Source organism: Hippopotamus amphibius, chromosome 7 (assembly GCF_030028045.1).
Source record: "Hippopotamus amphibius kiboko isolate mHipAmp2 chromosome 7, mHipAmp2.hap2, whole genome shotgun sequence".
In the NCBI taxonomy this organism is placed as follows: domain Eukaryota; kingdom Metazoa; phylum Chordata; class Mammalia; order Artiodactyla; family Hippopotamidae; genus Hippopotamus; species Hippopotamus amphibius.
The window spans coordinates 97,977,446-97,992,982 of NC_080192.1; the positions used below are offsets into that span (position 1 = coordinate 97,977,446).

Genomic DNA, 15,537 nt, shown 5'->3' on the forward strand with positions numbered 1-15,537 from the left:
ACAGTGATTAAGAGACTCTGGAGATAGACCACCAGACCCTACCGCTTACCAGTGATGTGATCTTAGGCAAATTACTTATCCTGTCTCTGTCTCACCATCCTTAGAAGTAAAATGGGGATAAAGGTAGTATCTACCTCATAGTGTTAACATATATGACGTACTTAGGATAATGGCTGCTCATGGTAATGTTTGGTGTGGTGAAATCATCAGTTAGTTCTGTATCTAAGAAAGTTGTCGTGAAATCACCTCCTGCCACTCCCCCCCCCCCATATTAACCACTTTCCCATTCCAATATTTGCAGCTTTTAGTCTGTGATGATCCATCTATCTTAAAATATATACTAGTTTTATTGTGGTTCCAGCTTGGGTTTGCTTATATAATGAATTTGCTTTTAGAGTCAAACCTTTTTTCCCCCCTTCCTTTTACAGAGTTTAATTCTCAAGCAATGTTTTTATTTTGTTTTCTTTTGTTTTAAGGAAAAAAAGAAAGATAGATTTTTCACCATAAGTTTGTAGCCAGGGTTGTAGTGGGGACTTCCTCCAAACAGCACTCTGCCTTTGGCTTTCCCATGGGAAGGTGGACTGGGATGATAAGTAAGCTCTGGCTTTGACATCAGAAACATCTAGCTTTGCCATTTAATCATGTTACCTTGGAAAAGTACTTAACTTTTCAGAAGCTTGGTACCTCATAAGGTTATAATAAGGATTAAATGAAGTAATGTATGCAAAGTTTTAGCTCAGTGCCTGGCATGTAATAAGTGCTCAATAAATAGTAGTTATTATTATCATTGTTGTTTTTTAGTAGAGGTTGGGATTAGAGGTGTGATGATGACTCTTCCTTGGGAGTCTCCTGTAGATTGTTTAAGACAAATTGGGTTTCTACCAAAGGATGGGAATGAAAGTCTTAGGACTATTATGTCTCTGATTTTTTTCTTCTTCTTTATCTGCTTTCCAAAGGCTTTAATTTTTCATCCTCTGGAAGAGAAGATGTAGATGTGAGAACATTAGGAAATGGTAAGATTGTGACAACCTCACTTAACTAGAACTAACTTTCAGATTATCACCCTTTTCAGACAGCAGCCTTTTTGTAGTCACTTAGTCAAAATCAAAGTTGGCAGAGCCCAGAGCTTCTCCATGTTGGGGAGCCTTGTGGATTATGGAGCTACCCTTGTAAATTATATGGTTATGTTTTAACAGGGATCATTTCTTCAGAGGCCATCTTTATTGCATACCTGTAGGTTATAAGGGACTTTTGTGTGCATTAACAAAGAGGTGCCTGATTCTTCCCAAAAGTTTGATTATTAATTGTTCCTTTTAATAACATTTCAGTACCAGTACAGTTTTCAAAATGGACGGCTTCATTTAAAAAGTGCTTCTGCTCTCTTAGCCTTCATTTCTCTCATTTTACATTTTTGCATTACAAGAAGGATGATGAGAGTAATCCTAGGCTATTCAAGATTTATAGTCCCTTCTTCTCATGGAATCTCAGCTTTTCATTTCACTAGGCTAGGGGAATGTATTTCAACTTGGTATACCTGGGCATTGCTGCATGTGACAACGTTACGTTAGTGTAACCAAGTCAGTTAGTGACTGTTTGGATTTGATTTTGTAATTAACACAGGCTTTTTCATGGACTTTTGGGAAAGCAGTCATTTTCACATATTGCCTGTTCTGGGGTTTAGCAGCCCCCCAAAAGCCCCTTGATTCTTTTCACACATTCTTCCCTCCCCCAGATGTAGTCATGTCACTAAACTTTCAGTCCTCTAGAGCTCAACTCGTTTTTTCACACCTCCTAACCCTCTTGCATTAGCCCAAATGTTAACTCCATCAACACGTTTCTGTTTCATGACGGGGTGTGTGCTGCCAGGAAGGCCCTTTGCAATTGAGCTGGTGAATCCTCATAGAATACATTTCACTTCACAAGAAATTAAGGAACTTCAGCAGGTAAACCACTTCATGACATGGAAATTGTCATGTTTATGCAACTCTGTAACTGAACTAGAGTTGCTAATTGTTTTTCTTTTTCTAATACTACAGAAAATTAATAACTCTTCTAACAAAATCCAAGTCCGTGACTTGCAGCTTGTCACAAGGTAAGGGTAGGCTCACTGGAGATGTTTTCAAGAGGGGAGTTTTGGTTGTAGATCATTTATTTATCTGATAAGGGATTTGTATCAAGAATAAAAAGAACTCCTACAAGTCAATAATAAGAAAAGAACTCAATTAAAAATGGAGAGATCATTAAGTGAACATTTCTCCAAAGAGGATATACAAATAATCAGTGAATACATGAAAAAATGCTTGACATCATTAGTCATTAGGGGAATGCAAATCAAAACCATAATGAAATCTCACTTCACAAAAAGACAGAAAATAACAGGTGTTGGCAAGGATATGGAGAAATTGGATCCCTCATACATTGCTGTGGGATTGTAAGTGATATCACTTTGGAAAACAGTTTCTCAAAAGGGTTAAATATAGAGTAACCATATGACCTAGCAGTTCCACTTCTAGATATATACCCATGAGAAATGGAAATGTACATCCACACAGAGACTTCTGCATGAATATTTATAGTAGCATTACTCATAGTAGCAAAAAAGTAGAAACAACCCAAATGTCTATGGATAAACAAAGTGTGAGTGTGGTATATCCATACAGTGAAATATCATTTAGTAATAAAAAGGAATGAAGTACAGATACATGCTACAACATGGATGAACCTTGAAAACGTTAGAAAGTGAAAGAAGCCAGACATCAAATACCACGTTATATTTTACAATATTCACATTTTAATATATGAAATGTTCAGAGTAGGGAAATCTATAGAGACAAAAAATCAACTAGTGACTTTTTTGCCAAGGGCTGGGGGAAATGGGGAATGAGAAGTGATTGCATATAGGTGTGTAGTTTCTCTTCTGGGGTGATGAAATTATTCTAAAATTAGATTGTGGTAATAGCTGCACAACTCTGTAAAGTTACTAAAAATCATTGAATCATTCAGTTAAACAGGGGAATTGTATGTAAATTATATCTCAATGAAGGTATTTTTAAAGAAAAGGAAGTTTGGGGCAAGACTTGTCTGTATTTTATATATTCAGACAAACTTTCTTTCATTGTTTTTGTATAGAGAGGCAATAGGACATATGAAAGAAGGTGAAGAAGAAAAGACCAAGACCTATAGTGCCTTAATATGGACAAATAAAGCAATACAGAGAAAGGACATTGAATTCCTTGATGACATAAAGGTAATTCAGTGCTCTAATTCTTTTATTTTTCTACTGCCTATGAAAGAGTCCTTTGTCTTCTCATTTATCACCAACAAGTCACAGCACATAGGCTTTGGGGACTGTGAGACCTGATTCTAAATCCTGGCTCTGCCATTTACTAGTTAAATGACTGGGCAATTCATCTAACCTGTTTGAGAGGCAGTGTTGCTAGTGATTAAGAGTCTGACTCCAAGTACAGATCACCTGGGTGCAAATCCTGGTTCTGCATTTCTTAGTTTTCTGATTTTGAATAAGTTACTTAGCCTCTTTATGCTTCAGTTTCTTCATCTGTAAAATTAGAAGAATTAAACAGGTTTAGTCATACAAAGCACTTAGAATAGGATCTGGCCCATAGAAAACGCTCAGCAATGCTATTATTATATTTGACCATCTGCAAAAAGGAAATAGAAAATAGAACTTATCAAGTAGAATTGATGCTCAGATTAAGTGCATAGATAAAACATGTTGTAAATAAATACATCAGGTTGATATATGTAGAGCATAAATATTTTGGCACATGCTAGATTTTCCTTCACATGAGCATGTTGCTGTAGAGGGTGTCCGTGTTCATTTGCATATTTTTCCCACCTGCCCCCACCTCTTCCTGTAAAGATAACTTACTTTCACATGCAAGGAATGAGCATAAATGGGCACAAAGATGTAAATAGTTATCACAACATTGTTTAAATGGGCAATGTTTTGTTATAATCTAGAGGGGACTGGCTTAATCTTGTGGCTTATCTGTATGGTGGACTATTACTAGCCAGTGGTTAGAAAGTATACGGCAGATGAATATTCATTGACGAAGGAAAATGTTCCTGATGAATGCTAAAAAAACAAGCTGTAAGAATACACAGAGGATGATATATTGTGATTTAAACATACACACATGTGTGTGCTTATATATACACATATATGACTACATAGAAAACAAAGTGTATGGCAAAAAAATACCATAAATAGGATTTATACTTATGAAAAACACAAATATCCAATAGAGAAAAATGGACAAAATATTTGAACAGACAGATGAAAAAGGCCAAGAATGGCCAAGAATCATTTGAAAAGATGTTCTACCTCCAGACTGAAGTAACAGTAAGACATCACTTTATTCTTCTGAGACTAAGAATGCCTGTTGGTTGGAGGGGGGAGAAGGCTAGTTACATACACTTTCAGTAGAAATGTACATTTTCAGTAGGAATATAAGTGTTTCAACCTTTTTGGAAAACAATGTGGCAGTGACTGTAAAAATAAAAAATATACTGGTCTTCTATCCAGTACTTCTACTACTGGCAATCCGTCCTGAAGAAATAAAACTCCAGTGCATGAGGATATGTGCAGAAGGATGTTTGTTGGCTTTGTTCAGAGTGACAAAATCAACAACAAAACTGGAAGCAAAGTGAATTTCCTTCAATAAGGAAATGGGAGAACATACTGGAATATTATACAGCTGTTTAAAAAAACTAAAACAGCATGTGATCCCATTTCATTTTGTTAGTTTTGTTATTGTGTATATATATGCCTAAAACTATTGGAAGAAAAGATAGAGATAGGTCTACATCTGTGACTTGTAGGAACACCCATGACATTATGGGAAAAAAGCAAGGTGCATAATAATGTTTATATTATGAGTGTTTTGGTGAAAACATACATGTCATTCACCTGCTTAGAGAAGTTCATCTATAAAATGTGGGATGAACTAGATGATCCCCAGTGGGCCTTCTACCTCTCAGGTTCTGTGATTCCAAATCCAAGGCCCTTTAGCTTTTGGCCCTATTGTCTAGGGTCTTTAGGATGATAGTTATACTATAGACAGATATCTTTAAGATTGCAAAACAAATTTCTAAACCTCTATTCTATCCCATGTGTATAGCTCATTTAGAATGCTGTGGGGAAAATAAAAGCTCATTTTAAAAATAGATTCACAGTTTGGGAGTAGCCATAGAGCTAATTCAGAAATAATACTGCAAGATGATTGTTATAGGTACACACTAGATAGTGAAAGTATCTGTTTTAATGGACCTCAGCCCAAGTGGACTGATGAGACTAGTTGACATCTAATGATTTTTTTAAAATGTTAGGGTTAAAACATTTTTCAGATATTTCTGTTGGCATCAAAAAATAAAAACTAAGTTACTGCTGCATTCTGAGAAAAGGTCACTTCAAATTTACTACCTATCTCCTCTTTTTTTAAGGGCAACCTACTTTTAAGGAAAAAATCGCTTCTGTGTGTTTATGTGTGTTTCTGAAAATTCATTGTTGGGGATAGCAGAGCACATGTTAAGAGTAAATGGTTTCCTTTCGTTTGCTAAAAACAAGCAAACCAGAAAAGATACATAAGTGTGTGTGGATCTGAGTGTTATATTGGAAGCAATGGTGCATCTACTAGCTCAGTTGTACCTCCATTGACTGCTCCTGGGTCAGAGTCCTGGGGGTGACTCAAGGTAAAGGAAAACAGAGAGGAAGGGCACACCTTAGCTAGTCACTCCTTTAAAGGCCAGCTGGTTCTGTGCTCTAAAGTGGAGGCCATATCTTTATAGATTTTATAATAATTCAGCCTTGTCCCTTTTTTGGTCTTTTTGGCCAGAGTAATGTTAAATGTTATGGGGACAACTTATCTCATCAGAACAAAGTGCTTCTAAAATAAGAGAATTATGGAATCGTAAAACCCACGAGTTAGGAGGAGCCATTGACTCACTACTCTGATAAAAGCAGTCATACCATTTCAAGCGCAGTCTTTGTCAGAACCTGCTCTTCTTTCTTGGTGGAGAACTTGGTAATGGGAAGACCAGACAGAAATCTTTCTTCAGGCAACTCACTAATCATGTAAATCAGGAAAGTGTTGTTCCAACAAGAAATTGCAGAGGATTCAAAATTCTTATGAACCTACATTGCTGGTTATACCCAGTATCTATCTATATTTAAAACTTGGAATTAGTTGGCCTTTTACAGTATTAACCTCTATTTCTTAATTTATATCTTGTGACATAAAAGGAAATCTCTAATTGTGAGAAAAACTAGTCTTTGTCCTTAAAAACCTGAGTTGTAAAAAAACATGCAGCATCATTCTCAAGTGACTTGAACTGGACTAACAAATATTGATAGGTCCTGGCTTATTGTACTTACTTGTAATTATATTTTGAAACACCAAATAGACAGTGATGCAGCTGTTAATTTTCCAGATATATCCTTTTGTATAACCAAAAAAATAACCTTGTGAGTAGGTATATGGTTCTCCCTAAAACATGGATACTGCCCAGGTACACAGGTGATGCTAATGTCCCACCTTCTCCAAACACCATTTCTCACCTCAGCCTGAAATCCCCATTATTAGACCACTCTGTTGGGTTAAGAAGAAAAGAAAAAAGAACATTATCTTCTAGAAGAGCTCTGTTTAAAGAGACTCCAGGGTCCAATCAATTTGTTAATATTAGAGCAAAAGAGAGCTTCGGTATCATTTACCTCAAAGCCTTTTTTTTTAAAAATGGCATATGGGGGCCCACAAAATGAGTAATTGTAGACTAGGTTATAGGAAGTCCCACAGAGTTCAAACCTTACAGTATACAATTTATTATAGTATGAGTTAGTTTCTATTCTGACAGTGATGGATGGGGTCCCTAGGAAAACATCTATAGCGAGCCATGGATGACAAAGGAGGTGCTAAGACTGGCTTCACTGGGGAGCAAAACTGACACATGGTTATCACATCCTTCCCTAGGACTTAAAGATTGACCAGAAAACACCTTTACGGGTCCTTCACCGGAGGCCCCTGGCTGTGAGAACTCGCATCATTCACTCTATGGAGACACGCTATTTGGATGAGCACCATTTCCGCCTCTATCTGAAGACTCAGGCTGGAACGTATCCTTTCATCCTCTCACTGATCTAATCAGAATCTTATTGGGAGAGTTCGTGCTGCCCTAGACAAGAGGTTCAACCTTATCTCGAAATGGTTCAGGTTGGGTTGGAGAAGAATCTTTTTTTTTTTTTTGGTCTGGGCTGTTTTGACACATTAAATTTGTGTTTTTCAAAATGACATTTTAAACTACGAGGCAGCAGCCAATTCAATGTCAATGTGAACCTTAAAATATTTAGTGTCTCACACAGTGCTGAGGTGCTGAGGGCATAGTAAGTGCTCAGGGAACACTTTTCATTGAATCATTCATTGATTCACGTCTTTACACATTTTGCAAGTCACATATTCATGACCACATCTGGGTCCTTTCAGCATTTCAAGCATTTGCTCCAGATGATGAAACAGGGATGGTAGATGGGAGTGGCCCTACTTTATACGCAGACCTTCGCGTTATTTGGCCACTGACACAGAACAAGAGAATAGTCCCAGTTTGACCACTTGTTCATAACCTCCTCTGCTTTGTGTGGTTTTGTATCAGATATTAGTTGCTGGTTAAAATACATCAGGGAGCTGCCATAGTCTTAGTTTATTTTTCAAAGGTGCTCCTAGTTTTTGTTTGTTTCTTGGTTTTATATTATTTTGTGATCAAATAACATGAAGCATGAAACTTCTAATTAGTACCAAACTAATGACATACTTATTGGATATAATGGGGAGGGGATGTCAAGTTTTAATCACCAAATAGCGTTCTCACTATATTGCTGTAATGAATCTGCCTCTCCTTTCCCATCAACCTTCTTTCCCCTCTTCTTTCCTGACTCCACCCCAGGAGTGACTAAGCTGAAACAGGTACAGGTTATTTACTCCTAAAATCTCCTAAATTTTTGCAGTTTGGATCAAGTGAGGATCTATTTAGACCAATGGGCATGGAGCACATTTGCCTATTGTACATTGAATATGAGATGGACTTTCAAAGAAATCACAGATTTAAAAAACATATATTTTTACCTAATTTCAGCCTTCATTTTGGTGTGCTAGGAAGAAATGCAGTGGTCTTATGGAGAAGCTAATGTCTTTTCAATCTCATCAACATATTTTTAGAACCAGACGTGTACATGTACTTAAGGCATTAGCAAGGACTATTTGGTAAAACTTTAGATACTATGTGGTTATACACAGAAGTATGTGAATTTTTCTAATATATTGCTCAGTATATTGAACTAGTTGATTTGACTTATACCTCATCCCTCTGGCTATGAATAAAAACCATTCTGGACCCTTTAACTGGTTATTCTGGTGCTTTTTGTTCATCTCCCCTCATCATCGCTACTCAGAAGTAGCACTCTCTAAGGAAGTGAGAGAAAAGGGACAATTTTTGAGTAATTATGAGTTTAGCAAAGAAGACAGTTACTAGATAACTATATGCCTTATGCTTGAGTCAAAACATTTGGTGAAAGTACAGTGAACAAACTATCAGAAAGTGAGGAGGACATAATATCAGAATATTATTGTTTTTGTCATCTGAGAATAAACTTTTTTATATTCAAATTATATTAAATTTTTATACTAAGTGCTGGTTTGTAGACACAACATAATGCTAAATGAGCGTTTACTGAATGCTGGCAGAAACATATCTTTCAGATAAAATACTGTTAAGATTATAGTAGAGTTTCTGTATAAGGAGTATTAAGGTAATCTGAATAGTTCTAGGATTAGTCATTGACTTTGAAATTTGAAAATTTGAAGATCTATGAGGAAAATACACAAAAAAAGAATTAGCTCAATTGCTAACCATGCAAGAGCTGCAAACAACTAGAATTTAGGTCCTTTGATAATCCTTCTGAAGGGCTTTCATCAAGTCTAAATTAGTACGTTCATTGTCTCTCCCATCCTGTTGCTATTTTGTCAGTGGGTCATGTTACAAGGAAAGCCATCATTGAGGTTACTCTGTGAGTGACCCTTGGAAAACCTACCATTTGGCAGATGCCTGCTGTCATTATTGAAAAATGATGAGATCAAAAAGATGACAAAATAGAATTTGTGGCAAAAAAGAAAATAGCTGAGGTTCTTTTTTTAAAGCATTAAACTACAGTTAATTTGGAAAATCCATATCACTTGGAGATGAGCCAAAAGCAGTCATGACTTTCAGTAAGTTTGATGTAAGCATAGGCCCCAGGTCCCAGTGTTGGCTGCCAGGTTGGTAGGAACCAGTTTGCCATAGCTTAATTTATTTATTGCCACAGCCATATTTTCTAAGTCATACATCCCAAGTCACAGCTCAGAAATAAACTCCCTTTTGTAACATTTCTGTTTCTGTTTGTCATTTCCCCTTCAACCTGTCAAATCTCATCAAACAGTTGGTATTGCATGGTTATCTTCATTTTTTCCTTAAACAAACTCCAGTTACATTAAAGAGTTTGTACATGGAGACTTTGGAAGAACCAAGCCAAACATTGGCTCTCTGATGGATGTGACTGCAGACATTCTTGAGCTGGACGTTGAGGTAAACCATTTTATTGTGGAAATGCCTGTTTGTACACTGAATTCAGCCAAGGTTATGCTTTTTTAGCATTAAGTCAAATAGTAGTATTCACTTTGACAGGTATTTGAAAATGGTCAAAATCTCACAGTAGCATTGTATCGCAGGGAGGGACTATCTTAAGATTTTTTTTTTAAAAAAACACAAGATCTCATTTATGATCCTTGCAAATATATAGCTAATTTACTAACTGTGCTTTACATATGACATGAGATCTAAACCCTTAAACCAAGCAAGGAAATGAAGTTGTAAGTGCCCTTCATATGTCCTTTGGACTCAATTTTATAAAGAATTTAAGGCAGCCTATTCAGAAACATATATTCAGGATAGGGATAGAAAAGGGGATAAGCCAATTGTTCATAAATAAAATCATTCTATAAGGGTTCTATATGGTACAAGAGAAATTCTCTGCTCTTATAGTCTGAATTGAAATCAGATTACATTCTTAAGTAATTAGAAGAATGGAATAAATGGATCTTTCACGCAATTCTCCATAAATATTTTTCTCATTTGAGCATCAATAGGTATTGTCACAAGTTGCACGCTTTAGTGAATATCCGATTAAGAACAGCTCCTCCCCGCCCCTCTCCCCACCCCTCCCACCCCCAAAAAAGAATTTTTGCACTTGGGAAGAATCTCAGTATAAATAAAAAGTGGGTATAATTGCCTAGTGTGAAAACAGCCATGGTAATCAAATGACCACTGGAACATTATTACCTTACCAGCACTTCTCTTGAGTGCTCTCAGATTAGATTTTATACACCTATTGCAGTACAACCAGTGATAGCACCTTCAAGGTTGCAGGGAGTCTTCTTAGTAAGACTATCAGATCTTCTGTTAAAAAAAATTCCCAAATGCATTCATCTTCTTTGACCTTAATTCTTAGGAAAGCTTAGGAGTGTCAAAGAACCAAAGGCCAGAGTTTCTCAGTCCCGACTGTCCATTGCAATCACCTGTAGAACTTTTAAAACCCTACACATATGCCTGCCTTCCCCTGCCCTCAGCACATACAAGAATTTGATCAGTAATGTTTGGTTTTCAGGGTTGAGAAACCACCCATTAATTTATATATGGGTGTTTGGTTTATGGCTATATTCCGAAATGAAACCAAAGTATTTCTTGGCATTTGTAAAAGATACACACACACACACACACACACGAAATACTTATTTGGGCTTTTCTAATAAAAATTTCCAAATCTGGTAGTGACTCATAAATTAATTTTAAAAATAATTTTTAGCAAATCATTTCAAGTTTTACACTTCACAACATGGATATGGCAGTTTTTTATTTTTATTTAAAAAAATTTTTTTGTTTTAACTTCTAAATTAGGCCCTCTAGGGTAATTTCATACTTCTAATGCTTGGGACATGATTATTTATGTGGAGACAAATAGTCTGCTACTGTAATTCCATTAGGACTTAAAGATCAAGGTTTTGTTCTAGAAGAGCAAAACCAGGATGAATAGAAATAGGTAAATTCAATTTTAAAAGAAACAAAAATTCTGCTTAAGTGATATGCAAAGATCTCTAATCCTTTTCTAGTTCCAGGTGATCTTTCATAACTGTTTATTTCACATTTAATTGCTAAGCTGCAAACAAGATTATAAGTATAAAGACTACTTGAGAGCTGTTAAATGCAAGATGGGAAAATGAAAATAGTCAGAAGACTAAAAGTGGCTGAGAGTTCTGAGGGAAATTGGTGTTGCCTCCTGCATTAATTTATTTGCTACTTTTCCCATAAATAACATTTTAAACATTTAAATACACTCTTCTCATACTGATCAAAAGGTACAATTAAAAATTGGCTGAGTAGCCAAATATTCAGTGCATTCAGGAACAGACCTCAGGCCCAAGAATCCCAGGTCCTAGAATGGATTTTAAATTGTGGTGTTCAATGGCTCTTTCCTTCCAATGCAGTTTCTTCTGTTGTATTATATTAAAACTACTAAATTTATACAGCATTACCAGCAAGTGCTTACTAGAACAATAATGTTTTAATGACTTGTTTTCCTCCTTCTAGTCTGTAGATGTTGATTGGCCCCCTGCTCTGGATGACTAGCTTTCAATTGGAAACAAAGAGTAGGGTTTTTCCGGCACAATGTGGACGTCCATTCAGCATACACTGTAAAACGACTGTTTTTACCCACCATAACAGTGTCTTGGAAACCACTTGGATCATGTTGATCTATATATTTTTTAATTTGTTGTAACATCTCAGGATCTATGTATGTGTATATTTTGTGCTGAATTGTTCTTAGGATGTCTTATGATTTTTCTTCTTCCTTCTCCAACCCCCAACAAGCCAAACTATGAATAATGAAACCATTCATTTAGAGAGGTACACAAACAGGATACATTCTCTGATACTCTTGAGAAGCTGTAATTTCTTTCAGCAAAATTTCCCTCCACAAGATAGATACCACTTTTAAAATAATGTTTAAAATTTTTTAAATGATCTTGACAAAAGTTACATCTAGATTTATGCAGCACAGTATCCTTGTAATATTCTAAGATACCAAATGCAAATCTGACAGCGTTACTGTTTTTCCCAGTAAGCTTCAACTAAGCTACTACCAATAGAAGTACTTTTTGGTATGATTTGTCACAAATCTTAATGACTCCAAGTTACTATTTTGACAATCTAAAATTGTCAGTACATTTGCTGGGGGAGAGAAAGTGAAACCTTAGGAATTGAGGTATACCATGGTAAGAAATTTTCATAAATCTTTTAAATAAGGAGACACAAGTGCCTTCAATGACTTCAATCCCAGGGATAAGATTTTGAAAAACTGACATTGCTAAACAAAGGGAAGCTGGTATTATTCCAGAGTGCTTCAATATATTATCCAATTTCAAACATCTTCATCAGGTAGATAGGGTATTATCATCTCCACTTTATAAATATGAAAACCAAAGAATAGAAGTTAACTGATTTATCTAAAATTGTTAGTTATTTCCATACCTAGGACTAGGATGGAAGTTTCTTGGTCTCTAGGGTCCTTTCTAATAAACTTAGTATTGAGTACCTGCTATATGAAGGAAGCACCCAAGAATGTCATTTTGATGCACATAACCATGAGAATTGACTTTTGGAATTTAGATAGCAAATCAAGCTTACCAAAAAATAGCCCAAGTAAATTTCATGTGAGCTCATATGATTACCATTTGTACTATGAAAAGGAAAAACATTAAATAAGCACAACCTAAAGAAAATGGATGGATCATTAAGAGAAAAGTTTCAGAAAGGAGTCTCATTAAAATTTCAGATTTAAGTGCAATTTCCATCACCCTGATTCAACTTTCTGAGCTTATTTTGGAACACATGTAACTTGGATAGTATTGGGTTACTCAGTTTCCCATCTCTGCATTAAACATGCTTCAGAGATACTAAGTTGTATCATTCACCTTAGGAATAACAAAATTGGTTTAACTGACATGAAGAAATTTCATATGTGAATAATAGCAAATAACTTTTTCACTATTTTCAAGTCCAGAAAATGAGAAAGGAATAATAGAAATAAATCTCTGATTAAAAAGGTAAAAACATTTGTGTGAATGTTTCTCAGTTTCTGAGGAAATTCTCCTACAAGAGGTTTGAATAATTTGGAAAAATAGTCTTTTGCTTGTTTCTTTTTGGCTCAGCTTTGATTTTAGTGGATCTGCAAATGGAAGAATTAAGAATCTCCTTAGCAGACTTAAATTAGAAGACTTGTTTCTTAAATTTCTATTGCTGGGATTATATAAAATTTCAAAAGTAAACATTAGCTGTAAATACTTACTCCAAATATTCATATGAGACAGGTTGTTAAAATTAGGTCTTTGCTTAAGCAGAACTGAAAACATTGTGATGAGAGTACTATATAGTTTAACTTTTGCCTATATAAAAATATTTATAGTTTTGTGATCTCCTATAGCTCTGTTTAAATGTAAATAGTCTGTGGCTTAGTTTAGGAAAAACACTGAATACCTGGAAAAGTTAAAAAAAAAATTGGTAAAATGAAAAAATTTGCCAAGTAAGATAACTGGTTTCCTTTACAAGTTATGTGACATCAATTTAGAAGTTCAATTTCTATTTCCAAAGAGAAAAGCATCTTACTTAGATAAATCCTTTCTTTGGGGGCTTTATTCTTTGATTTTTAAGTCCATAGAAGAGAATGAACTTTGGTGTAAGCTTTCCTGAGTTGGTTTTTTAAAATGGTACCCTTTATTATTATAGAGAACACATATTTTATATTTTTCAATTTAATTTTTTCATTTTGAAATAATTTCAAACTTGCAAGAAAAATGCAAAGAATGTTTTTCCCTGAAATGTATCATCCCAAATACATAAGTGTGTAATTCCTACAAACAAGGACAAATTCTGACAAAAAAGGACATTCTTCTACTTCATCACAATGTAACTATCAAAATCAGGAAATTAACACTAATATTACTATTATGAATCCACAGACCCTGCTCCAGTTTCACCAGTTGTCCCAACAATGTCCTTCATAGTCAAGGGATGATACTTTGTATTTAATTATATCTCTTTAATCTTCACCAATCTGAAACAGTGTGTCTTTCCTTGACTTTCATTATTTTAATGTTTTTGAGGATTTCAGGCCAGTTGTTTTGTACACTGTTCCTCATTTGGGCTTGCCTGATGTTTCCTTATAATTAAGTTCAGTTTGTACCTTTCTAGCAAGAATACCACAGAAGGGAGAGTATCTTCTTGCATCTTCTCAGATGTCACACGAGTTTGATTGCTGCAGTGACTGATGATTAGGTTTTGATCATTAAATGAAGGTATGTGTGCCAAGCTCCTCCACTTTTATAGTTATTTTTTCCCTTTAATAAGTATCTTGTAGGGAGACCATCAAACTTTCATTCACTAGTTTTAGCATTTATTAAAGATTTTCACCTCAATCAATCACCATGATTGTCAAATGATTTTGTAATTCTACCATTCCCTTTACATTTACTGGTTGGCATTACACTGAAAGGTAGAGCTTTCCCTTGTGGATTTATGGCTTCCTACTTTATTTGATGATTTATAATTTGTTACTAACATTTATTTTGCTTTCTAAGTGTTCACTTGACCAGTGGGTGCCCCTTCAAGCTGGCTCCTTTGTCCTTTTGCCATATCCCCATCATTCTTGGAGCATGTTCTTACTTTCTGATACAAAGACATTTCAGGCTTGTCTTGTATTTCACCTGCACCAGCCCTGGAATGGGCTATTTCTCTAAGAACTGGTTCCTTTTCATGGAAAATGATAGAAAAAAGATCTGGGCACCGGGTGTGCTCACTGCTGTTGTGGCATCGCTGCTCCCAAGCCCTCGCATGGCATGCACACATGCGCACACACCTACATATTTATCCTTTTCAGGATGAGTTTATGCCCGCACTTCCAGTTCCAGCCTTCTGGTTTTCTCCTTTCCATACTTATAATTCCTTCCTGACAGTGGGAAATCTGGCTCCCATTAGCCTTAATATTTTACTTAATAAATCATTCTCCCTTATAAATAACCAGTCTCCTACTGCTGCATCCTTATTCCAGATCACTGAGACTCCCCTCCCTACTACCCTCAAATGTTCCCAGGCTCCACAGTGTAATCCCACACGGGGCCACCACCTTTGCCCCCTGTGGCAATACATACCTGTACCTTGCTCAGAATAAGCAAATGACTTTTGTGCTGAAATTGTTCAAGAAGGGAGAGAGGCAGGAAATAGGAAGGCAAAAAATGAAAATCTTTTTAAAAGGCATTTCCGTAATCTACAAAAATTATCATTTTAAAAGGACAGTAACACATGCAAGTATATATTCCATAAAAATGTCTAATGTTTCCAAGCAACAAAAACTGCTTTTCTCTGTAAGAAGGATGCTATAAATAT

At 35.7% G+C, this 15,537-nt stretch overlaps 1 protein-coding gene across 9 annotated transcripts in view; it reads left to right on the forward strand.

Moving 5' to 3' along the window:
• The window catches only part of PUS10 (pseudouridine synthase 10), a 69,540-nt gene extending 54,130 nt beyond the window's left edge, over positions 1 to 15,410 (forward strand). For all 9 annotated transcript variants that reach the window (XM_057740606.1, XM_057740601.1, XM_057740603.1 and 6 more), the window contains exons 12-18: positions 957 to 1,013; positions 1,867 to 1,943; positions 2,037 to 2,092; positions 3,130 to 3,247; positions 6,987 to 7,129; positions 9,528 to 9,627; positions 11,686 to 15,410. In XM_057740606.1, coding sequence (XP_057596589.1) covers positions 957 to 1,013; positions 1,867 to 1,943; positions 2,037 to 2,092; positions 3,130 to 3,247; positions 6,987 to 7,129; positions 9,528 to 9,627; positions 11,686 to 11,724 — 590 coding nt within the window. In that variant the 3' untranslated portion in view covers positions 11,725 to 15,410. The remainder of the gene's footprint in view (positions 1 to 956; positions 1,014 to 1,866; positions 1,944 to 2,036; positions 2,093 to 3,129; positions 3,248 to 6,986; positions 7,130 to 9,527; positions 9,628 to 11,685) is intronic.
• Positions 15,411 to 15,537: the final 127 nt, after the last annotated feature.